Raw genomic sequence first — 24,781 nt, 5'->3', positions numbered from 1 at the left:
TGGCTGGAGAGAGGCTCTCTCCCTGAGTGTGTGTGGGGACATATATACTGTACGGTATATGCTGCATTGACTGCTGCTGTTCATTGGAGCGATGCATCATCACAGCCGCCATATGAAGAGGGCAAGCCGTGCCTCCTAATGCATGTATGCCATTACCCCATTTAGTACAGTATGTCTTTTGAAGCGGGAGGTATCTCCACATCTGAATCCTCAACCGATTTACAAGCGGTCTGGTTCTTTCCAAATGTCAGACACAGTAGTTATGTTAGGATATAGAGTGCTTGGTTATAACCCACATAGAACATTTGGGTTTACTAAAACACTACGTAAATAAATAGTTATGGTTATAAAATAGAAAACATGTTTTGTCTCATGGATATTTCTTGCAGTGGAGTTATGTCAAAGTGTCCCCTGCCAATATGGCAGCGACGTTGATGTACAACCCAACTCCACGTATTTATGTCTGCGTGGGCCTGTGGGGATGGCTAGTTTATCCTGTGTGCATCGATTACCTTGAGGCACAAGAAGTTTACTCTCTGTAGCTCCGAGTCCATTAGTTTGACTAATGGGATGGGTGATGGCTGCTTAAATCAGCCATCGTCCATCACCCATCCCACAGTATTTATGTAGTATGTATGTTCCCCAAATCTTTGTGTCCGACTGTCCATCTGTCTGTCCGTTCGTGGCTAATCTTGCAATTCACACACGATCTGTACCACATTTCTTGTGCATGCTGCCAGTAGGCCAAGGAAGTCAATAACCTAATACTACTCACATTTTGTGATTTTATTTTTGTGTGTGTGATTATCCTCCACGTTTTGTGAATTCATAATCTCAGATCCACTGAGTCCCTATACTGTATGTGTCCCTGCATATTTGGGCAGCAAGACCAACATCATCAATATGACAGCATCATTCATATGACAGTAGAGATTCAGTGAAACCATGCCATTATTTGACCCATCGAGTTTGGAACTTTACTAAACTTTTGAAGAACGGATCTAGTCAAATTTCAGAAAATACATACACAGCATACACCACCAGAGTACAAGCCTAACCTTTCTGGTATTAGTTGCATTGTGCCTCATTTTCTCACACTACAGCTACTGTAAAATCAAAGGAAAGGTGTTTTTACATACAAGTTAGGAATCTCTGGAGAGGCCAGTTCTATGTCCTGGCAGCGGTGCCTCTGGCTTGGCCAGGCAGTTCACTGTGGGAACTGTGTCCTTGTCACTGCACTAGTGACTCCTGAGCCCTGCTGCTTGCTCTGGGCTGTCAGGTGAAACGAAGCGGCTGGCTCCATGTGTATCAGAGGAGGCATATGGTTGTCTACACCATTGCTTCTCAACTTTTCTCTTTTCAAGGACCCCCAGTTTAATATGCATTATGCCACGGACCACCCATTTGATGCAATCTTTTATCTCTGGGACAAATTCCTCCTCTAACTGTGAGAGCGTACAAATGACGTGTCCCGTTGGTTCCATTCGTACACTCTCAGAGTTACAGGCCCATAAGGGTCCATCTGGACCCCAGGTGGTCCCGGACCCAGCGTTGAGAACCAGCGGTCTGCACCCTCCCCAAGACCAACAGTGGAGGTTGGCAGCGCCAGGGACCGCAGTACACATGGAGGGAATTGGCAAGGACTAAATCTGGGAGTAAACGAGCACTTTTCATCACTTTATAGCCTACCATGTGGTGAACCCATCGTGGAATTCTTTCACCACACCTCATGGTTTGTATAGGCTTAAACAGCTACATTGAGAATTAAAGACAAAACTGGGACTGGAATACCAGGACATGCTGTCAGTCACTGATACATTGCTTTGGCCGATGTATGACGTATCGACCATTATTCTACTTTTTTTCCACAAGCTCACAACATGTCACATTGCAATGGCTTGTTAGCTTGTTGACTTTTTTGTTTGCTTATATAAATTAAGTGTTCTCAAATAAAATCTTAAACCGAATCTGAAGTTTTTCGAATTAATTTAAAGATGTTGCACTTTGCACCACAAGATCGTCATATTGGTCAAAACATTGGTAATTGCTGGTCTAGGACATTCCAAAGATGCAAAAATTTGGCATCGGTTGGACTTCAGTGACTTCGATGTTATGTTTGGACTGTAGTATGCTGAGACATGTCTTCTCATGAATGAAACAACCATAATCATACTATAGCTGGAAGCCAAGTTTTGCAGCAATTATAAATATGTGCCAGGATTTTTGTTTTAGCTTTGGAAGGATGACAAGTCAATATGCAAACCGCTTATTCGCTCCCATATGTTTCAAAGCATGCTAATTACAGTGGTTAAAAAACAACTACAGGACAGTCTCTGAATTCCACATTTATAATTTCAATAATGTGTTCTGTCTGTTCTCTTAATTGCTGCAATTCTTGAAGTTGTGTGTGTGTGTGTGTGTGTGTGTGTGTGTGTGTGTGTGTGTGTGTGTGTGTGTGTGTGTGTGTGTGTGTGTGTGTGTGTGTGTGTGTGTGTGTGTGTGTGTGTGTGTGTGTGTGTGTGTGTGTGTGTGTGTGTGTTTTTCTTTTCTTTTTTGCTGAAGTCATAAAAAGTTGCAGTCAGTGTCTGTTTCTTATATACCAAGTTCTTCTGTTAGCCAAGAATGTGGCAGTGTGCGTGACTAAGTGTATTAATTACATACAGTGGTAGACAACATACTCAACCCCAGTAGTGGTCATGTACAGTATAACTCAGCTACAAGTGAAAGTTGCTCTGTCAAATTTGTATTGAGATAAAGTAGTGGAGTAATTGCGTAAAAAGAAGAATTGGAAAGTAGTTAAGTAGGGTCGGAGAGGCTTATTGTCAGTATCAGCCGAGAACACAGGAGTCTAAGCCTGTTTCAATGCAATAGACTTGTGGGAGATTGTTTAGGTGGAGCGCAACGACTACAGTACCATCAGCTCCCAGTACTTACCGCATGTTCATACAGAGACTGTATGTTGCTGTCTTCTCCACAGAGTGTCCCTCAGGATACTACGGCCCAGACTGTTTGATGCCCTGCTCATGCCAGGCTGACGCCAGCTGCCACCCGCAGAGTGGACGCTGCTCCTGCCCGCCTGGCAAAACAGGACCTCACTGCAACACACGTACGTAGGGCAGCCATTCCCATCCTGTAGGCAAACAGGACCTCACTGCAACACACGTACGTAGGGCAGCCATTCCCATCCTGTAGGCCTCCAAATAATTAACACAACACTTAAGATTTTCATGATAATATAACATCACTTTTAAAAGATTAATTTAACTCATTCAACTTAGTTTTTTTTTACAACAAGGGCTCATTCTAGATAGTCATTAAAGAAAAGAAAAGATGAGTGTTAAAATGTTTTCATTTACTTCTTTCTTTCTATCGTTTTAGTGATTTTAACAATTTTGATTTGCATGCATGCCCCCAGGTTGGGGAGCGCCTAAATATGTATTTTAGACACAATAAACCCATTTCCAAGATGCAACGCAATCTTTCATGGGCAGATGTGACTTATAGGGGCTGGTGTAAATAGTAACAAAGAAATTGCTGGCTTATTGTGTCTAAACATACATATTTAGCCACTTTTATGCATGCCCCCACCCACTGAAATCGCTAACACAATAGAAAGCAGTAAAAGAAAACATTTTAACACTCATATTTGTGCTGTGGATGGTATGCCTTCTACTATTATATCTGTCTGTTAAGGACCATTTTGATATTAAACGTGTGTAGGGTGTTATTAATGTTTTCTTGGCCTCCGCAGCATGTGGACCTGGTTCCTGGGGACAGGATTGTGTCAATAAATGCCAGTGTGGTGACAGTTCTCTGGGCTGTGACCCGGTTACCGGCCGGTGTATATGTGAGGCTGGCTTCACTGGAGACCACTGTGAAAAGAGTAAGAACTCTTATTAGGAGAACATTCAAATAATGTTAACTTATGTTTTAGTGCATGCTGCCCCCTAGTGATAAGTTCCTGTTAGGACATACAGTACATTTTGCTATAAAGTACTCACTTGCAATTTAAGAAATAATTACATCTTTAATCCATAACTTTAATTGAATAAGATATTGTTTTGACAAATCTGTTTGGTATGTATGATAATACAATATAACACAAATGTGGTGGTTTTACTCATACTACCCTGATCTTCTAAAATGTATATAGAGCATAGCAGTGAGGTGTCGGAAGCAAGCTGGCCATTCATCTTTACCATAGGGTTTTTCATTATCAGCCACAAAGTCGTAGCAATTCAATGTACACTTACCACTAGGCTGGTGGTTGTAAAATGGTTCTATTATGCTCCTGTAGAACCCCAGAGTATGTATGCAATCACTCTAGTTTTAGTAAAAACACGTTTTAATCATGGGGAAAACGCTTCCGACACCAGAGTGAGGACGGGGTGGGGCTTCAACTGCGATGCTCTATCCTGTGATCAGGTTGGACCACTACTGGTGGACAGGCGGTATTGCATGATGCTCAGAAGCCCAAACAGCCTTTTTGTATTCGCTCAGCAATAGAAATGCTGGCGCTGAGTTGAAATACCAGACAGGACATTGAAGTTATGCATTGCAGCTTTAATTATCTTTAATTAATTGATTAATTGATTAATTAATTAGACTTGAAGACTGGTGGGGGGAGAGTTTCTGTTTGATCCCCTGAAGATAAGAATCTAACCGTTTTGTGTGATGCCTGGGTCACATTAATTCAGTTTTGTTCATGAGTTAACCACCTAAACCCCAGCACCCTTATTGTGGGGAAGGCTTCTGCTGAAAATAGCCGACAGCGCGTCACAATAACAGAAAACTGAAGACCCTACTAGTAAAGAGCCGTGGGGGATTCCGGTCAACCATATAGGGTTTAAGTGGTTAAAAGAGATGAACATTCATAAGATGGATATCGTCTATCTGCATTGTCCTTGCTTGTGTCTTCTTTCAGAGTGTGTGAATGGAAGCTATGGGCAGGGCTGTGCCCAGCGATGCCACTGCCAGAACGGAGCTCTATGTGACCATGTCAGTGGAGCCTGCACGTGTTCCCATGGATGGGCCGGTTCCTTCTGCGAGAAAAGTAAGTTATCGTCACTGTCGGGCAGAAACCTTGTATCTCTCAAGTTTCAAAATAGTATGCCTGATACTGTCGTACAATGACACTAGCAGGTCAACAGTTCGCGTTGCAAATTGTGCATTGTGAGCTTGTTGACCTGAGCTTGTAGACCTGCTATTTTCGCTACGCAACACCACTGTACGATGTGTATAAGTTCATACATACTTTAAGAATGTTCACCTATTACAGCGTCCCCAAAAATAGGGACACCAGGTCTAAGGAGCTTGCACACTGAGTCCTTATTTTTTGTATATCCAATAAAAATCGTTATGCACAGCCACGAACGAAACGAACATGCAAGCAGTGAGGAAGATTGTGTGCTCCTCTCGCTTGCTGAACACAAAAAAATAGAATTATTGGATGCATCCTGAGATCGTGTTAAGAGCAAGGAGAGTTTCACCTTCTCCTTCAATATTCTGCAGGATTATGTAGATGGTTTAAAATTTCAGTGGTCCACTACAAAAGAAGCTACCAAATGCGACCAACTTTTTGTGTTTATTTTTAATTGGCATGCCAAACTTTATCATGCATTGATGCAGTGCGCACTAGACAATTAGTTTTTTTCCTGAATCCATAGGCTCCATTCTTCAGAGTCACTGCAACATACAAGATGTAACCCGATCCGAAAACTTTAATGATGGACGAAAGTTTCGGATGTAGTGTGTAAAGTGATTGATTACGCGTGACAATTTCGGATGAAAAATGCATACTCAGTTTGCAAGCTCAGTGTGATTAAACTTATATAGCCCCCTAGCCATTGATCTAATGTAATTCCTCTGTTCATTCTTTGATGCATTTGACCAAATGAAATGTGCCTACACTTTTATTTTGATAGGCTGTGATTCCTAAAAAGCGAGATACTGTTTGGTGGAGCCACCTTAAGGCCTTCATACTGTAGTTATGTGACACATTTTATAACTTCTATATTTATATGTCTTGACATTTAAAGCAATTCACTGACCTCATTATTCAGATTGCAATGGATAGACCAGTTACTAGCATTCTCTTTTCTACCTCCTTTGGATGTCCTGATATCTAAAGGTCAATGTAATTTCTATACTGAGAGAAACCAGGTATAATGTTCTGTAATATATACAGTATGTGCCTGAAACTCACCTTATACACTTATAGGGCATAGGGTGTGGTTTTCCCATTCATTCAGACTTTCACAAAAATATTTATAAAAATGATTTAAGCCCAGAATCAAGCTATCCAGGATCCTGGTGAATCATGACCATAAAACCTTTGATTCTGTGAAAAAAAAATTGTTTGAATATTTAATTATAATTAAAAAAAAAATTTGCCCCCCCTGTTGTCCAGTTTCCCTAGCAGAACGCAGCAGCTGTCATGGCATAGAGTGGAGCCTATAAGCCTATCACTTTTAAACTATTTGTTGTGATCAAAAGTGATTTTCTTTTTCATGAATGTTTTACTAGTTGTCATTACAAACACATCCATGCCTTGGTTGTCCCACACAAGCCACACCACAATCTCATAAATCATGTTTTGGGGTGAGCATTCGGCACAAGTGCCAATCAAAGTGACTGTACTGGCCAATCACAGGGCATCTTCTCCGGGACTTGGCAAAACATATAAAAGCATAACATCTGTTTAGCAGAGTGTGATGGCTTGTGTGGGACAACGATGACATGGATGTGTTTGTAATGACAACTAGTACCACATTCATGAAAAATAAAAACACTTTTGATCACAACAAATAGTGTAAAAGCGATAGGCTTATAGACTCCCTTAACATGTGTGGTCAGAAAAGGTATTGCAGGTTACATACAGACTCAGGCCACATACAGACAGACACGCACGCACGCATACCCGCACGCATACCCACACACACGGCCACGTATAGGAGACGGTGTGACCACAGCTCAAAAACTGGACAACAGGGGTATTTCTGCCGAATAGACCCCATGGACAGTCTTTTTGGATCAATATAAGTAGGAAAATTAGCCTAGAAGTGATTTAGGGCGGAGTTGTCCCTCTTAACATCTGTCTATTTGCATGGGCTGGAATATTCTGTGAAACAGTCACCTTTTTAAATTATAAACAATGCATGTACAATATCTTTGAGTACAGCACCTTTTTGCACAAAAGGTAAGACACCCAAACTGCTGACTATATATATGTATTTTCATAATTGTATCTATATCCCCCCTTTTTAATATTTTGAAAAATACAAAAGACTTGTATGCTATTTTTTATTTATCTAGGCAAGTAGCTTTGTGTCAGCAATTTCATTTTATTGTATTATCTTTGTGTTCTTTGTAGAATATCATATTATCCACATTGATGATGCTCAGTTTTCTCATTTCTACTTCCCCTCCATCCCCATTGCCCTCGGGGTCTTACAGTATGTGTCATTACAGTATCTTGAACATCCTCTAGAGGGGGCTGTAGGATGGTCTTCTGCTATAATGTACAGTATGAACCATCAGTAATCTAACACAGACAATCAAACCACAACTAAAAAAATGCAATCATAATAGTTTACATTTTGGGACAGCAGAGATTTATGACATTTCTTAATCGGCATATGTACAAATATGCATTTGATGGTGTCGTGGCACGGCAAACCCTTTTCTCTCTCATTCTCTCCGATATGCTCTGCTTATCGTTGTGATATTTTATTATTATTTATTTATTTACCAGAGACATGCCGTGCCGTCCCTCCCATGGTCTTAACCCATTTAGGCCTAGGATTATTGACCGCTTTAACAATTGAAAAATAGCAGATATACAAGCTCACAGCGCAGCACCGAGTGCCGCGCTGCGAGCTTGTAGATCTGCTATTTTTGAAAAATCATGATATTTCTTTGCAAGTCTTTGAATATATCTATTTAAAAGCGAACATTAGTAACTCAAATATTTGCTTCTGGGTGGTCCCTGGAACAACATATTTTGAGATGGGGGTCCGCAGCCAAATACCTGTAATTTTGGGGGTCCTTGACATGAAAATGTTTGAGAACAACATGATTTAGGGGAAGGATTTAGAAGTCGGGTCATAGATCGGGTCAAAGATATTCAAAGACTTGCACACATTTTCACGATTTTTCAAAAATAGCAGATCTACAAGCTCGCAGCGCGGCACTCGGTGCCGCGCTGTGAGCTTGTATATCTGCTATTTTTCTAAAGTTAAAGCATAAAATAATGGTTAACGTGTTTAAAATCTAACGCGACTCGGGCGCGTTCCAGGTATTTGAGAGTTAACAGCATAATGGATTTGATCTTGATCACGGTCTTTTGACTGGAAGTGGTCTTATATGTTATTACAAGGTGTGAGATTTACTGTAAGTGTACTAGCAGCCCTGGAAACTGCATACCACCTCAGCGGTGCATGGGGCACTGTAAATCACCGCCGTGTCACATTAGAACCAGGGCCTTCACGTCCCTAGCCATAACAGTCTAATGGCCTCAGACACAGACGTCACTCTGATTGGACGTTGCCGTGGAAATCGGGTCTGGCCAGGTTCTGTTTTTTAAAGGCCTTTCCCCCCCTAAAACAGAGGTGTCCAGTTTCTCAAGTCTTCCACGGGGCCTCTTCCCCTTCAGGAGTAGTCAGGAAGAGGCCTGCACACTGAGGAGGACCAGGTCCTCCGACTATGTCTGTCTGGTCCACAGAACTGAACTAGATAGAGATGGCATTCCCGTTAAAGCAAGTAAACCAGGGGTCTTCAACGTTTTCAGGCCAAGGACCCCTTAGCTGAGAGAGAGATGAAGCAGGGACACCCACAACCTGTTAATAGATTCCATATAGTTTCATCTTTTGACAGCACAATCATCATTGTATTTTGGATTCATATTCAATTTGTGTTTTCAGATATGTAACCACTTGAACCGTCAATACTTACTAAACTTGACTTTTCACTCTGTACTTAGTCTGCTCTTTTTTCCCCCTGTACACGAAACCTCCAAAAATAGCTACAAGCTTGTGAGCTTGTAGATCTGCTATTTTTGTCTAAAGTTATCAGAATATGGATGTTTGGGTTCAAGTGGTTAAGTGGAAAAAAAGTTTCTATTACTCAAAGATTTGGAGGACCCCCTGTAGTAACTCTGAGGAGCCCCTAGGGGTCCCGGATCGCCTGTTGAAGACCCCTGCCCTATGTACTTTGTTGTACGCCAGATAGGCGAAAAATAGCCGATCCATAAGCTTACAACATGTCACGTTGTGAGCTTGTAGTTGGGCTGTTGTCGCCAAATATTTTCATCTATTATAACATGTCCAGAATAGGGACACTAGGGTTTGTGTGGTTCAACTAGCATTCATGAAGGGATGTTTGGTTTAGCCTCACGGCACACAGGCGATTTGGCATCAATATAATTGTATCAATGATAGATAAAGTAATTCACAGTCACAACAATTGGGCCTGTGCATTATTATCATTGGAACGCTGATATGTTGCCATGGCAAAGGCATCGTTTAGCTGAAAAACCCCCAGGATGAAGGTTTTAAGCCAGTCTAGCCGAGAAAAAGCAGCAGTCAAAGGGCTGACATTGACCCAAAGCTCTTCAAACGTAGTTCAATTAACGTGCGTCATGCTCTCTCTTTCTGCTCGGTCCTCTTTGATGTTTGCATCAAAACAGTTCAGCTGCTCGCAGCTGCCCCGGTAAAACGGTCGCCAAACTTCCGCAATATTGTCAGGGAAACGTGAGCGTTTTTGTTATCGTTGTCTCGACCTTATTCATTGTCTCGGTCTCTGAGTGGCACCAGGAAGTTCTATTCTGCGTTCCTTCTATCCATTCTAATTCTGTGGTCTGCACTCCCCTGGCTGTGTGGTCCCCGGGTCTGCTTTATAGGCTGACAGCAGCGGCTCTTACACAACCAGGGATCTGGAAATAATCCTGCTGTCTTAAAGCCATTTGGACCGGCGGGTACGCATTATTTTATGCTTTAAATGGACAAAAAAAAATAGCACATCTACAAGCTCGCAGCTGTGAGCTTGTAGATCTGCTATTTTTGAAAAATTGTGAACATTTCAATTTTGACCCGATTTGGACCCAATTCTATAAGTTTCTTCTAAATCCTTCTAAGGTTTTTTTTTTGAAAAACACATGTCTCTACGTCAGTGGTTCTCAAACTCTTTTCATGTCAAGGTCCCCTAGAATCATATGTATTTGGCCACCGACTCCCATCTCAAAATATTTTGTAGCAGGGACCCCCCCAGAAGCAAATATTTGAGTTACAAATGTTCACTTTTAAAATGAGATATTCAAAAGATTTGCACAAATTGTCATGACTTTAAAAAAAATAGCAGATCTACAAGCTCGCAGCGCGGCACTCGGTGCCGCGCTGTGAGCTTGTATATCTGCTATTTTTCAATAGTTAAAGCATTCAATATTTCTTGGCCTAAATGGATTAAAGAGCTCATTTAGAGCAGAGATGGAGACTCTCAGTGATGGCACAGTGTGTGTGGTAGTGGTGGCGGATTGACTCCTCCATGCCTACCTATAAACACAGGCTGCAAAAAAGAAATGCCTGAACTTTGAAATACTGGCGGGCCCAAGGCTAATATTAGATGACTTATAGCCGGCATGTGGTTGAAACGGAACCTCTCTGCCCCCTGCTGGTGCAAATGAGTATAGTCTTCTGTTTTGAGAAGCGGAGCCACTGTACACCATACCTACTGTGGTGCTCCTCATACTGTACGACAGAGGCAAAGAAAAAAATAATAATATTGGAAATTTTGACAAACTATATTTTTGTGGTATGTTTTCATATAGATTTATGCCTGCCCTAATAAAAAAACGGGGTTGTCCTTCCCACGGCAGTGAGAGGATGTCTAACTTGTCACTGTGTCGTCAGTAATCGTGATGTTAATAATAAACAATGAACGGCCGCAGAGTTACAGCGCAGCCAGCTTAAGATGACAGCATCATCAATGGGCGAAGTCTAAACCACTATAAAGGCAGCAGAGACAGACGTCATGCTGTCAGCCCGGGAACACAGCGGTGGTGCGGGCCAGAAAGTGCTGAGCACGAGGGATGCTTTCCCCAGTAGGAGAAGCCTGGAAGGGAAACTCCACAGGAGGAACGGGCCGTGTACATCCTCACGCATTGGTGGACAGTTAACTACTGCTTGAGTACTGTACTTAAATAAAAATAGTACATTTTAGTTTTAGTTTTCCTTTTGTGCAGGCTGACGACTTTCACTCCGCTACGTTTTGAAAAGAGAGATTTTGAAATATTTGTAGCCTATTTTTTACTCACTCACAGCTCGCACACACGCACGCACGCACGCACACACATACACACACACACAAAAAGCAATTTCCTTCCCCCCCCGGGACCATATTTGACACTACATTTCTAGAAAGGGACTCTTGGGACTGAAACGTACAAAAATATATTAGGAATTAATCAATTAAGCCCAATTATTATAATTATTATTATTTTTAAATAGCGATGTACACAAGCTCATAACGTGAACTTGTAGATCTGCTATTTTCCCTTTTTTTGAATATGTCTGATGATTTCTTTGTAAGTTGTACTTTTGAAGAGTATATACTTTGTCTATCATGTAGAATCTATACACGTGGTAGGGCTGGGAAAATTAACCGGATATAGAAACCGATATCTTTTAACCAATAACCGACTTAAGGGCTTTGCACACAGACGCGTTTTTTTTCGCATGGAAAAAACAGACGATTTCATTTTTTTTTAAGAAAACAATGATTCTCTATGACCTCATGCACACCGGCTCCGAATTTGCCGGCAGGTGGCTGCGGCAGAGCGTTTTTTTTCCCCGATCGAACCCAGTTCGATCCGCAGTGTGGATATCCGCACAGCCTTGCACACCAAATCCAATGCGTTTTAATCATGCAGCAAACGAAAACAAAAAACAAAACAAAAAACGCAATGGTTGAAAATCGCACCTGTGTGTAAAGCCCTTTAATTATCACTTTCTTATGGAGGTTAATTGAATAATCAAGAAGCAGGCTTGTTCTGTTTTTGTTTTTAGAATTTTCTTAATTTCAAAGAATCAACAAAAAGAATATACAGTATATATTTTTACTAAATAGATTATTCAGATTAACCACTTACTCAGACTAATCTATTACACCCACACTGTCCCACAGTGTGCCCGGGCGGCTTTTACTGTATTATACTTGGTTGTACAATGTTGGTGTACACTTTATACACACTCCTACATATCCCTCAGTGCATAACGTCATACACATCTCATTTCACACATGGACATCTCAAGGACTGCAATGTAAACAAGCTGTCAGCCCTTTTTGCGTTTTATTATGGGTGGGCCATGTACAGTATAATGTTATCGTTACATATACTTCATGTCAATAAAGATGTCAGTCAATCAAAAGAGTGAAATTGTGAAAATAACTAATCTACAAGCTCACTATGTGTCACAATTTAGCTTGTAGATCTTCTATCTGCTAAAGCAGGGGTCTTCAACAGGGGTCCGGAACCCTAGTAGGGGGTCCTCAGAGTTACTACAGGGGGGCCGCCAAATCTTTGTGTGATAGGATCATTCTTTTAAATGAACGACTTGAACCCTCGCATCCCTATTCTGAGGAGAACTTTGGCCGAAAATAGCAGATCTACAAGCTCTCAATTCTGTAGATCTGCAAATATGTATGTTGTAGAGGTAAAAATAAAGAGCAGACCAAGTACCGAGTGATACAAAGTATTGACAATTTAAGTGGTTAAATGACTGAAAAATCCAACATAGACTGACGAGAGTGCTGTCAAACAAGTCCACGAATCTATCTATGAAATCGATGAAAATCTGCAACACAATTTTATACAACATATAAAGGGGGTCCCTCTTTCTCAGCTAAGGGGTCCTTGGCCTGGAAACGTTGGAAGACCCGGCCCTGTGCTAAAGTTTAATCGTTCATTAATCGTAATCGAAAAAATCGTGATATTGATTTGAAGTCTTATCGCTCAGCCCTAAACAGTGGCATTTACAATGCACCAAATTGTTGGAACATTTTCCCCATTTCCGCACTTATCTCAATCCCATTCTCCGTCTCCCTGTGATGGCATTGTGCCACGCCTCCTTTCTCCCTTATGCTTAATTCATTGCCCACTTCGCTGCACGTGACACCGGTGCGCAGAGGAGTATAAATCAGGCTTTACACACACGAGAGGTAGTATGTAAATGAGAAGGGCTGCTGCCCACAGAGGCTATTGGAACAGGAGACTTATAGGAATTGGGATGGGGCCAAAGCCATAATCAGCTCCAGATTTGCCCACACATAATAACAGCTGAAAGCAGAAGAGAGGGGATTTGGAAGGGAGAAACGTCAACCATATCTGTCAATCAATCAAAGGGCTTTGGCAGAGCGAGAGTAGCGCTCATGTAAATACATTCCAGAATGGAGGTACGTGTTTTGCAAAAATACTACCATTATGCTCGTGTTAGGCTGTGATCCCTACAACTGTTTGGTGACAAATTGAGCAATCAAAAGAAGACAGTGAATAAACAGAGTCATTCTTTCCTGCTCTGGTGAAGTCATGCTTGCAGACAATATTTACATCCCGGTAGTGGAAAGGCCCATTCATCCCCCATGCCTCTCGCTGAGTCCTTCTGGATGGCAGGCACTGTGTTTACCAAACTCACTGAGTGTCTATTGACTCTACACACACTTAAACAATCTCTAGAACCCCGCCTTGAGAATGGGAAACAGACCTTTATGCTGGCGGGTTCTGCACACCGGCAATGATAATACACTAGGAGTGAGCGCACACATACACGCATGCACACACTTGCATGCATGTGTAGTGTATGTACACATGCATATGCAAATGTCTGTGGGTGCATGTGAGTTGTGTGAATGAAAGCATGGTGTATGTCCATGAAGGTATCTGCACTTGTTTTTTAAACGAACACTGATATTTTTTACTGTGAATGTCTACAAGTGTGTGTGTATGTGTCTGTGTCTGTATGTCTGTGTGTGTGTCTGGAGGGGGGGCACAGTAACCTGGCTTTGTTTTGCCTTGTGTTGCCGGGGCCTGTGGGCCCAGCAGGTGCTCTAATTACCAGCGCTCTGTGCACCCCCCTCCGCCGCCCCCCCAAAGGAGAACGGCCCCCGGGCCGCCGGGGCCACTTTGATGTGGCCCAGATACGCTGCACATGTGGGACATGAGCTCACTTAACGAACGCAGACGCTCCGCAAATGAACAGCCGCAGCACGGTACTGCAATTTGATATTGGTATTTTCGGTAGGTGGTAAGAGAGAGAGGGAGAGAGAGAGAGAGGGAGGAGTATATATGGGGGGAGAGAGAATAAAATAAAAAAGAAATAGTTGGCATCCGAGCGTTTTCCTCTCCTCGTGTGTGTGGAGCTGCCAGTCCTAACCATGGGGATGTTTTATCTTTGGCCCACAGTGTGCCCGGACGGCTTTTACGGTCTTGACTGTGGCCAGATGTGCGAGTGCAGGAACGATGCCCGCTGCCACCACATCACAGGAGCCTGCCTCTGCACCGCCGGCTGGGCCGGACCACACTGCATTCTGGGTAATGGAAGCCACATCATTAAAACGGGGTGTGAGGGAGGCCCCTCTCTCTGCGATCCCATCACGACATCCTCTCCTTAAATACAACTGCAATGTGTTTGTGAACAATTATCTCTATAATGAGACATTGCCAATGACTTTTTTTTTAGGGATGGGTATAAGGGCCGGGGTGGGGCGGAGGGAGCGAGGGGAAGGGGGGACAACAGTTCCCTCGGGCAACGATGGTTAATTGGGGTCTATTCTGGATAAGTACATCCACGTGTTTATTGGGATGAACATCGGGAGAGGGAGGACTTTACATGGAAAGCTCTTATAGTCGGGGCTAGGCCCATCAGTGTTAGCATGCTGAAGGTTTCCTGAGAGCTTCATGCCCTTGTTTTAATGAATCCAGTGAAATGCCCTCTAAAAGTTCAGAGTCTGTCATTCTGAAGTCTTATTCAAGGCGCTCCTCTCGCCACAGCCCGTTTTGCGGTCCTGATTACCATTGCCAGAGTCAGCAGAAAGCCACTAGCATGACTTAATGACACGTCTCTGTCATTAGCTGGTTTCCCTCTCTCTCTTTGACTCAAATGTCATCGCAGACATTGATCATTAGGGGAAGTTCACCATACGTGCCCAGAAAAACCCAAAAATGCCCTAAAAATGTTGGCTTCTTTTTGTTGCTTCCTCTCCTCCATAAAGTCCTCAAGTCTGGCTAAATCAGTGTGGATACGCTGTAGCCACAGTGCATTGATTGTGAGATAAATGCGTGTGTGTGCGCGGGCGTGCTCGTCTGTATGTGTGTGTTCACACACGCGTGCTTGCGTGATGCACTTGGACATCCATTCACTCTGTGTGTGTGCAAGGGTGTCGCACCAAATTCTGGGCCCTGGGTACAAGGATTCACTCACATTTTGTGCTTTAACGATAGATAAATAGCAGATATACAAGCTCACAGCGCGGCACTCGGTGCCGCGCTGCAAGCTTGTAGATCTGCTATTTTTTTTAAATCTTGAAAATGTGAAGTCTTTGAATATTTCAAATCCTGAAAACCCTGTTTCTATGTCAGTGGTGCTCAAACTTTTTCATGTGAAGGACCCCCAAAACGAATGGAATTTGGCCACGGACAACCCATCTCAAAATATTTCGTTCCAGGGACCCCTCAGAAGCAAAACTTTAGTTACAAATGTTCACTTAAAAAATACATATTTTCAAAGATTTGCACACATTTTCACAACTTTAAAAAAATAGCTGTGAGCTTGTATATCTGCTATTTTTCAATAGCTAAAGTATAAAATAATGAAGGCCCCTCCACCTTGGGCCCTAGTTACTCAGTCCCACTTTCCCCCCCTTGTGACGCCCCTGTGTGTGTGTGTGTGTGTGTGTGTGTGTGTGTGTGTGTGTGTGTGTGTGTGTGTGTGTGTGTGTGTGTGTGTGTGTGTGTGTGTGTGCGTGTGTGTGTGCGCTGTGTGCTGTGGCTTGTGTGCTTGGGCAGCCTGCCCGGAGGGTCTCTTTGGCGAGCAGTGCAGTGAGACCTGTGAGTGTCAGAACGGTGCCAGGTGTGACCACGTCACCGGCCGCTGCAGCTGTACGGCCGGGTGGACGGGCGCCAGCTGCCATCAGCGTGAGTAGCTCATCACTCAGCCCCATAGAAATGCAAAGGAAAACAGTGACAACAGCTCTATGGCTCACTGTCTCTCTGCGCTTTAACACAGGGGCCACTTGAGGAGGTTCATTTCAATAAGGATGCCCTTTCATGGACATACTGACTGACACACACACATGCTCAGTGTTAATTTAACTCTTGAGAGTGAACAAATGTAACCAAATGGACCCGTTAAGATCCATTTGGTTACATTTGGATCTAAAATAGGTGCTGGGTGAAAAATTGCAAGATTGAAGAGAAACCCGCACACTCTGCTCCAAATGACTGAATTTTATTGACAACGTTTCGAGCACTAGCTCTTCATCTGGTCAAACTCTACATTACATGTAGAGTTACATTTGGATCTGAAATGGTGTGCAGTAAATGCAGTAAATGAACACTGAGGATTTTACCATGGTATGTCATAGGTACATTTCTCTTACAGTATGTGATGAATAGAACTTTGGCATTTTTCTGATGCTCCCATTGACCCGTTGCTCAGAATGCTTGTAATTTCATCATATTCCTGGAGGGATGGGAAATGTATGTCTATTTTTCTACATAGTCAGACAATAATACATTCATTATTCATATTCATAATCACAATGATTGCGACGTCAAAACCTCCACCGGCTGTCTGTCAGTCTCTCAGTCTGTCAGTCTGTCCGTCACACGTCACGTCACACTTTTGCCCTACTCATATCTCCGCCACCGTTGCCCCTATCCATGCCAATCTTTGCACACACACTCCTTAGCTGCCAAACTCCTCATTTCTCACATGGCCCTCTTCTAGCGCCACCAAGAGGCCGATTCTTGCAAAAACACATTAGACAAAAGTGGAGAACAGTACAAGTATAGTCAATACATTGAAATGCTATTTGCATTGAAATTGCATTGAAAAGTTTGTGTATGTGACCTGACGGTTAGGGAGTCTTGCTGGTACTGTACATGTTGCTTTTTCACATAAGCTGCTCTGTCCTCTTAACCTCCTGTATCATCCACCCTGTGTGTGTGTGTGTAGCTTGTCCTGCAGGACAGTACGGTGAGGACTGCTCCCATCAATGTCTTTGCCAAAACGACGGCTCCTGTGACAGCATGACTGGCCAGTGTTCCTGCTCCCGTGGCTGGACAGGAGCAGCCTGTGAGCTGGGTGAGTTGTCCTCCTCCTCTGGAGGGTACAGTACGTACTTCCAGAGCTCTCACTAGTACCACTTTAATGTTGGGGGCACATTGCTGTTAGGATCGTATGCATCCCACACACAATGTCTTACATGATAGTTTTTCCCAGGCTTTCAAAGGTGGACGTTTCAGAGGCGGTGGGTAGAGAGGCCGTCTGGGAATCGGAAGGTTCGACCCCTGGCTCATCCAGTATATATTATAATCACTGTCAGGGCAGTGTTAATTTTGGCAGCAAATTTTTGATTTAGTTTAGTTAGTAGTCAAATTTTAGTCATCTGAAATGTTTTAGTGTTAGTCTAGTTTTAGTCGACTAAATATCATAATATTTTAGTCGACTAAAAGTACAGTTGATTTTGTCGACAAAACATTTTTTGGCGGGCCTTGATGGTGTCGTAATGGCTGACTTGGTTGCACTCTGAAAATAGCCGATCTACAAGCTCACAACGCGTCGCAGCGCCGCATGTGTGACTGTAGATTGGCTATTTTCACTATTTTAAATCGTTTTTTAAAATAATAACAAAAAAGGAAGCTTTTGGATATACAAGGTTTCCACACGATGACGAAAATATAAAATACTCAACATATTATGTTGAGTACCCTGAGAAAGAAAATTAGCCCTATTCACAGCCCGCCCACTCAGCATCCCCCTGGTGCTGAAGTCACGTTTTGAAGGGGAAACCCTGCTGAAAGCCCATAGAGTTAACACAGAAATCGCAAATTTAATGCAATTTCCGAATGGTACAGTATAAAATACGGCTAGCATGATCAAGAACACAAGATAGTAAAAGGCACAAAGCATTCAAATTTACTTTACCGTTCAAAATAATGATTTGTTGGCTTTAAGTCCAGCGATTTCTGTGTTAATTTACCCTTCTAAACTAACGTCAGCACCAGGAAGTTGCTGAGAAATTTGCTGAGTGGGCGGGCCGTGAATAGGGCTTATTACAGCTCCCCCTGCGCTCAGCAGAGGCATCTGAGCCACCATCAGCTGAGCAAAGCGGTAAAAGCAATTTCCCTCTGCCCGGGACCAGAAAATATTCCCTTTCCCGCAGCGCCGGCGGGCCGTATACGCAGACTACGCTGACATGGTTAATCGTTTTCAAACCGAAATCGCGATGTGAAATCCCGTGATTAGCGAATCGCAAAGGCCACGGTTTCTCTGCGAAGTAGACTTCCCAAGCAATATGGAGACGTTTTAATTGTTAAAATCCCTTCATAATTTACTAAAGCAATGATCAAATCAAACTGTGGTGACTTTCTTTGTTTCCGCGCATCTCCACACCGCTGAAAGAGAAAGTGAATGTGATGTTTTGGCACAGTGGCCACTGTGCAGGAGCGTGGGAACAGCATGGGAACTAGGGGTGCTGCAGGTGTTCCAGCACAGTTTTCATTTTTTATTTAAATAAGAAAAGAACAAATCAAACATAGCAAAAATACATTGCCTGTTGTTGTCGTTTTTTATTTATTCATTTATATATACTTTTTTATATATATATGTATTTCCATTATAAAATGGATTAAAAAACGATAACAAATGTTAGGCCTATTATTTTTTCGGGAAGGCCCCATAGCAGAATCATGCTTAGGGCCCCCATGGGCCCAGAAACGGCTCTGCTTTCCCGTACTGCATTTGCTGTGATGGTGAATGTTATCTTTAACAAAAAAGTCTTGTCACATACACGTTGCCTGTACTGTTTGACCTGAGGTGTCCCTCTCCTCTCTCCTAGAGTGTGAGGAAGGGCATCACGGGGAGGGCTGTGCCCAGACCTGCAGGTGTGCCAACGGAGGACGATGTGACAGAGTGACAGGGCAATGCAGCTGTCCTGCTGGCTGGGAGGGCCAGCACTGTCAGACAGGTACTTTGGGCATGTTATGTGATGTTTTGCTTCCTTTTTTCAAAAATAGCAGATGTACAAGCTCACAATGTGTAACATCGGGTACAGGGTCCATATGGACCCTTATGGGTCGCAAATCTGACAGCGTACAAATGAAACCCTTTTTTCCGCCTCTTTGGGATCCTAATCTACACTGTACAACGATCTGTGTTCATTTAACTCTGAGAGTACGCAAATGGAACCGATTTAACCCATAAGGGTCCATTTGTTCCATTTGTTACAGACCCCTAAGGCTAGATTTGGACCCCTGGTGGTTACCGGACCCGACATTGAGAAACAGTGAGATATCTCCTCATGCCCCCCTCTTTGTCCTCCCGTCAAGGGGGGTCCAGACCTCCAGACTCTGTATGACCTATGACTCCATATGTTTTAGCTGGATTCCACCAACCAGATGGATAAAGAGATCTCCATATATGGGCATAAAAGGGTCTCAGGCAGGAAACTAAAAAGGACACTCAGACAGACAAGGGATACTCGGAACGGTTACAACAGGTTTTGCGTAACCGGTGGGGCAATGGTCATCGTTCCTGTTCCCAACAGGCAACTGTTCATCGGCCTATAACATTTAACCCATTTAGGCCTAGAATTATTGAATGCTTTAACTATTGAAAAATAGCAGATCTACAAGCTCACAGCGCGGCACCGAGTGCCGCACTGCGAGCTTGTAGATCTGCTACTTTTTGAAAAAGTCGTGAAAACGTGGGCAAATCTTTGAATATATGTATTTTTAAAGCGAACATTTGTAACTAAAATTTTGCTTCTGGGTGGTCCCTGTGATAAATAAGAAATACAGACTAAATATATAAAAGAAATAGAGAACCTTTACTAAAGTATAAAAGAAGATGGAATCCAGGAGGTGATGAGGTAGTATGTTTCCAGCGTTTATTCAAAAACCAAGTCCAGGATTGTGACCAAAGTGAGAGATTTGACACCAAGGAACAGGACATTCATTTGACTTGACAGGAAGCAAAAGGGCCTTTAGATGAGACACAGTGACAGCTGTTGTAGAAGTTAGTCCCACATGTACATATTTTAGCAGACTGCTTATTGTCCAAAATATAGTTTTACAGTTCATATTAATATAAATCAAAATACATACATTTGTTTAAACAGAAACCTATTTATCACCCTGGAACCAGATATTTTGAGATGTGGGTCCGTGGCCAAATAAATATCAGTTTGGGGGTCCTTGACATGAAAAGGTTTGAGGACATAGTAGTCTCTCAAGAACAGACTAACTGAGCTCCAGTTAAGTGAAAGGGACATTCTACCACTTTTTCTAGTCACATGTTCAAATACTGGATTCTGATTGGCTAAATTCCGGAGGTTATGGCAGAACAACCGCCGCAGTTGTGTGAGGACGAGATCAATGCGCCTCAGTGTACATCCGGGGACTTCAGGAGGTAGTCGGAACACCTTTCCCCCAACCAACATATGACGGTCGTAGCGGTCCTATGTTTACTAACGTGCGTACGACGTCGCCGATTTATTTGGATCCAATGCAATCCGCCAACTTTAAAGCCCCTTTTCTCTGAACCTATGCCTTTCTGGAAGCGAACAGCCTCTATTTACGGCCGGAACGGTCCTTCTAACTGACGTTAGCTTAGCTGTATGCTAGACATCTTTCTCTGCATGGAGTTGGCGTCATCTGGTGGTGAGTAGAAGATGTTGTTTGTGGAACTATTTGCTGTCGTCGCGGAAGTTTTATAGGCAATAATGATTGTAACTTAATATCCTTGCAAGTTACAACTATGTGTTTTCTTTCATGTATACGGAAAAAAGTGGTAGAAAAGCTATTTACCACTCGGGGTCGGACATTATGCTCTGATAATGTCCTGTGTGAGGGTGTTATCGGACTCGGCTTCGCCTCGTCCGATCACCCCCTCACACAGGACATTATCAGAGCATAATGTCCTCTCACTTGGGGTAAATTGCTTACTTTTCTTTGAAGGATTCAAAAGACACTTATAGAATCGGGTCAAAATTCTAATTTTCACGATTTTTCAAAAATAGCAGATCTACAAGCTCACAGCGTGGCACTCAGTGCCGCGCTGTGAGCTTGTATATCTGCTATTTTTCAATAGTTAAAGCATAAAATAATGATACACAATAATGTGTACCCGTTCTAAATTATTGCTAAGCACGCTGCAAGTGACAACACTATTAAGCTTACAGCAAGTAGCTGTACAGATAACAGCTGTACAGGAATATAGTGACATATTGTTTTGAGTTAACATGTGTTTTGTATTGTTGCTGGCCTGTCATGATTTGAGCCATATCGACTTGCAGTATTTATCTGTCTCTGCTGTCAGCTCCTTTTACAAGTGAATAATGCTAACCGGAATAAAAAGAACTGCCATCGTAGTTATAGTTATAGTTATACAGTATGCTTCATCATCTATATAGCCATCCGTTATTTTCTCTTTTCATATACAGTATTTATAGAGAACACTGTGCTTTGTTATAGTGTTGGGCACAGAAAATACCACTGTACAGTCAGAGAGCTTAGTTACAGACTACAGTACCTTGCATAAAAAAGTCAATATACAGTATAGCAAAGTTTCGATACAGATGACGTCGGAGAAATACACTTTTCTTGTTCCTGGACATTGACGTTGCGTGTTGTTTCTCCGGCCTACAGCCTGTTCCAAGGGTTTCCATGGTGACAGATGTGAGCAGAGGTGTGACTGTGTACACGCTACCAGCTGCCATCATGTCGCCGGCCGCTGTGAATGTGAGCCTGGCTGGAGAGGACCCAGGTGTGACAAACGTAAGTGTGTGTAAGACTGGTGTTTTTTTTTTTTTTTTATGTAGAGGATTCCCAAATTGATATGTATTTGGCCGCTGACCCGCTTCTGAAAACTGTTCGTGCCAGGGAACCCCGTGCAAGATTTGCTTTGTTAAAATGTTTTAAAAAATATCATTAGATTCTTTGATAATAGCTATAAGCTCACAACATGTCACGACACGACACGGTGTGAGCGTCTATTTTCAGCGTCTATTTTCAAATATAGGCGATAGGGTTACAGTGGTAATTATTTTGCTATATTATGTAATTAGCTGGAGACCCCCTGGAACCACTTTGAGAACCATTGGTTTAAAGGAGTAGTTCACCCCCAAAATGACTTTTTTTCTATTGAGTAGTCACGCCATGGAGACTAGAGTTCAAGAATATTTTTTGGTTTTTGGCACATTCCTAAGACAAAAATGTGATAACAATAAATTTACCCCCATTCGTTCCGGATGGGGACCCGTTTCGAAACGGGTCCCCATCCGGAATCAATGGGGTAAATTTACTCGAATCAAATTTTTGTCTTAGGAATGTGCCAAAAACCAAAACATATTATTGAACTCTACTCTCCATGGCATGAGTAATCAATAGAAAAAAAGTCATTTTGGGGGTGAACTACTCCTTTAAGAAATACCAGTCTTCTCAAGCCAGACAACTATTGTTTCCCTTCATAGTCAGAGCGTTTCAGGCAAAGATCGTGCACTTTATGAAAGAAGCATGAAATTTGGCACACAGTTAGAACATGCCATATGGAACATTTTTGGCTATAGGGCCATCGCAGATTTGTCTTGGGAAACTTGTGGGAGCCAATCAAAGTTGGGCTACTATACAGTAAAATAATACAAAAAATAAATATGCTTTAAGTAGCATGTGAGGGGTCAAACTAGGTGTTTACTGTCAATATTCCAGGATGACCTCCCACTTGGGTAATGACGCCCCCTGGCGATCATTCAGAGAAACTACTTCAGCTCCCGTACTAACGTAGGTAGGAAGGGCCTGTCACTCAAACCGGAGTGACCCGCCTCCAGGCTATATAAGCCCCCGGAGGCGGAAGTAACATCCTCTTTTCACTCTCTGCGATATCACATTCAGATAAGTTGAAACTCAGCCTTTGTATTATTATTCTTCGCGCATTAGCCTAAAGCGGTGGCATTGGAGTCGCCCACCGGCGAGTGTTGAATTAACCCGTACTTAAGAATACTTATTCTTGTCCCGTCCTAAAACGACGGTTATTTCCTTCTATAACAAAGGATTATTACTGCTTGTTCAGGCCTCTGCCCGAACCAAGCGTGGCATAGCATTAGCCGTTAGCTTGTTAGCTCGTCTGCTCTTTGTTAACGTTAGCTACACTGCTTACCGCTTGTTCAGGCCCTGCCCGAATCAAGCGTGGCCTAGCTTTAGCCGTTAGCTTGTTAGCTCGTCAGCTTCCTTTGTTAACGTTAGCTACACTGCTTCGCTATGAACCCTCTTGCTTTCTGCCGAGGGAATGTATGTTTGTTCTGCTGTTAGCTTGTTAAGGCCTCTGCCTGAACCAAGCGTGGCCTAGCATTAGCCGTTAGCTCGTTGCTCGACAGCTTCCTTGTTAACGTTAGCTACGTGTTTCGCTATGGTCCCTCTTGCCTTTCTGCCGAGGGAATGTATGTTTCTGCCTGAACCAAGTTTGGCCTAGCATTAGCCGTTAGCTCGTTGCTCGACAGCTTCCTTGTTAACGTTAACTACACTGCTTCGCTATGGTACATCGGTTCCACCTGGCTAGGGCAGGCCTCGGAGCCTGCGCTCCACCAGGAGGGCTTAACGCTCTGGATCCTACAGCCCAGGCTGTCCGCCCCAGGCGGCCCGCACCGATAGTCAAGGTGCGGCGCTGCCGTCCGGGGCACCGCTTGTTCAGCAGCGCGCCTTGGTCAAGATGGCGCCAAGCGACGTGAGAGCCGTGCAGCCGACCGCAGCTAGCTCCACTGTCACTGGAGCTGGCGGGTCTGGCGGAGTTACCGCGAGGAAGGTGACTAAGAAGTCTAACAATATCCCTCCGGTGACCATTTCTCCTACGGGCGCGGTGCCTAAAGAGTAGCTTTGTGATGTGACCGTCGGGGACGTCCCCTTCGACGTGAACTTTACCAAAGCAGTCCGATCCTTCAGGCGCGAATCGGACCTGAGCTCCAGTCAGAGCTAGGGTTCGTACTCAGGATACTCTGAGGACGAGAAGGAGGAGGACATGGCGGAGGAGGATGGCTCTCGCCCTGTCTTTACAGTGAAAGGTAAGGCCCCTGCGGCGCCAGCACTTCAACTGCCCCTCCACCCGCCAGTCAGGCGGGTGGAGCGGGTGGAGCGATGGCAGAGGACGTTGGTTTTCTGCAACGGAGATGTTGGATTCACTAAAGCGCTACAATCCTCATGGAAGTTACACAAGCACAATCTTTTCTGGGTTCTGTCAGACCCCAGTATAGAGTGGTGGGCACGACGTTTATTTTCTGTACCCCGCGTCGGGGAAATGAAAATGAGAATGTCGATGTATATGCCTCCTGTGTCCCAGATAGATCTGTTGAAAGAACAAAGTCTGTTTCTGTCCAACTCTATTGCACCAGCACAGATGACTCCATCTTGCATGACTCCTGTAAAAGTGTTGAAGTCCTGTCAGGACTTTTTAATCAATCACGGGTTTTATCAGCAACCAGTATTGTTAATGTCAAACATTTATATGGTTCCTCTTACACG

At 43.3% G+C, this 24,781-nt stretch overlaps 1 protein-coding gene across 1 annotated transcript in view; it reads left to right on the top strand.

Moving 5' to 3' along the window:
- egfem1 (EGF-like and EMI domain containing 1) overlaps positions 1-24,781 on the top strand; it is a gene marked incomplete at its 5' end in the record, with an annotated part of 122,523 nt that overhangs the window by 71,047 nt on the left and 26,695 nt on the right. The window contains 8 exons of the mRNA XM_080731783.1: positions 2,978-3,106; positions 3,752-3,883; positions 4,925-5,053; positions 14,453-14,581; positions 16,055-16,183; positions 17,226-17,354; positions 19,111-19,239; positions 21,920-22,048. Of these exons, the coding sequence (XP_080587909.1) occupies positions 2,978-3,106; positions 3,752-3,883; positions 4,925-5,053; positions 14,453-14,581; positions 16,055-16,183; positions 17,226-17,354; positions 19,111-19,239; positions 21,920-22,048 (1,035 nt within the window). The remainder of the gene's footprint in view (positions 1-2,977; positions 3,107-3,751; positions 3,884-4,924; positions 5,054-14,452; positions 14,582-16,054; positions 16,184-17,225; positions 17,355-19,110; positions 19,240-21,919; positions 22,049-24,781) is intronic.

This window comes from Nannobrachium achirus, assembly GCF_963921795.1.
Source record: "Nannobrachium achirus genome assembly, chromosome: 8".
NCBI classification, from domain to species: Eukaryota; Metazoa; Chordata; class Actinopteri; order Myctophiformes; family Myctophidae; genus Nannobrachium; species Nannobrachium achirus.
The sequence above is the reverse complement of the archived record's forward strand: the minus strand, read 5'-3'. Positions and strand labels throughout refer to the sequence as shown.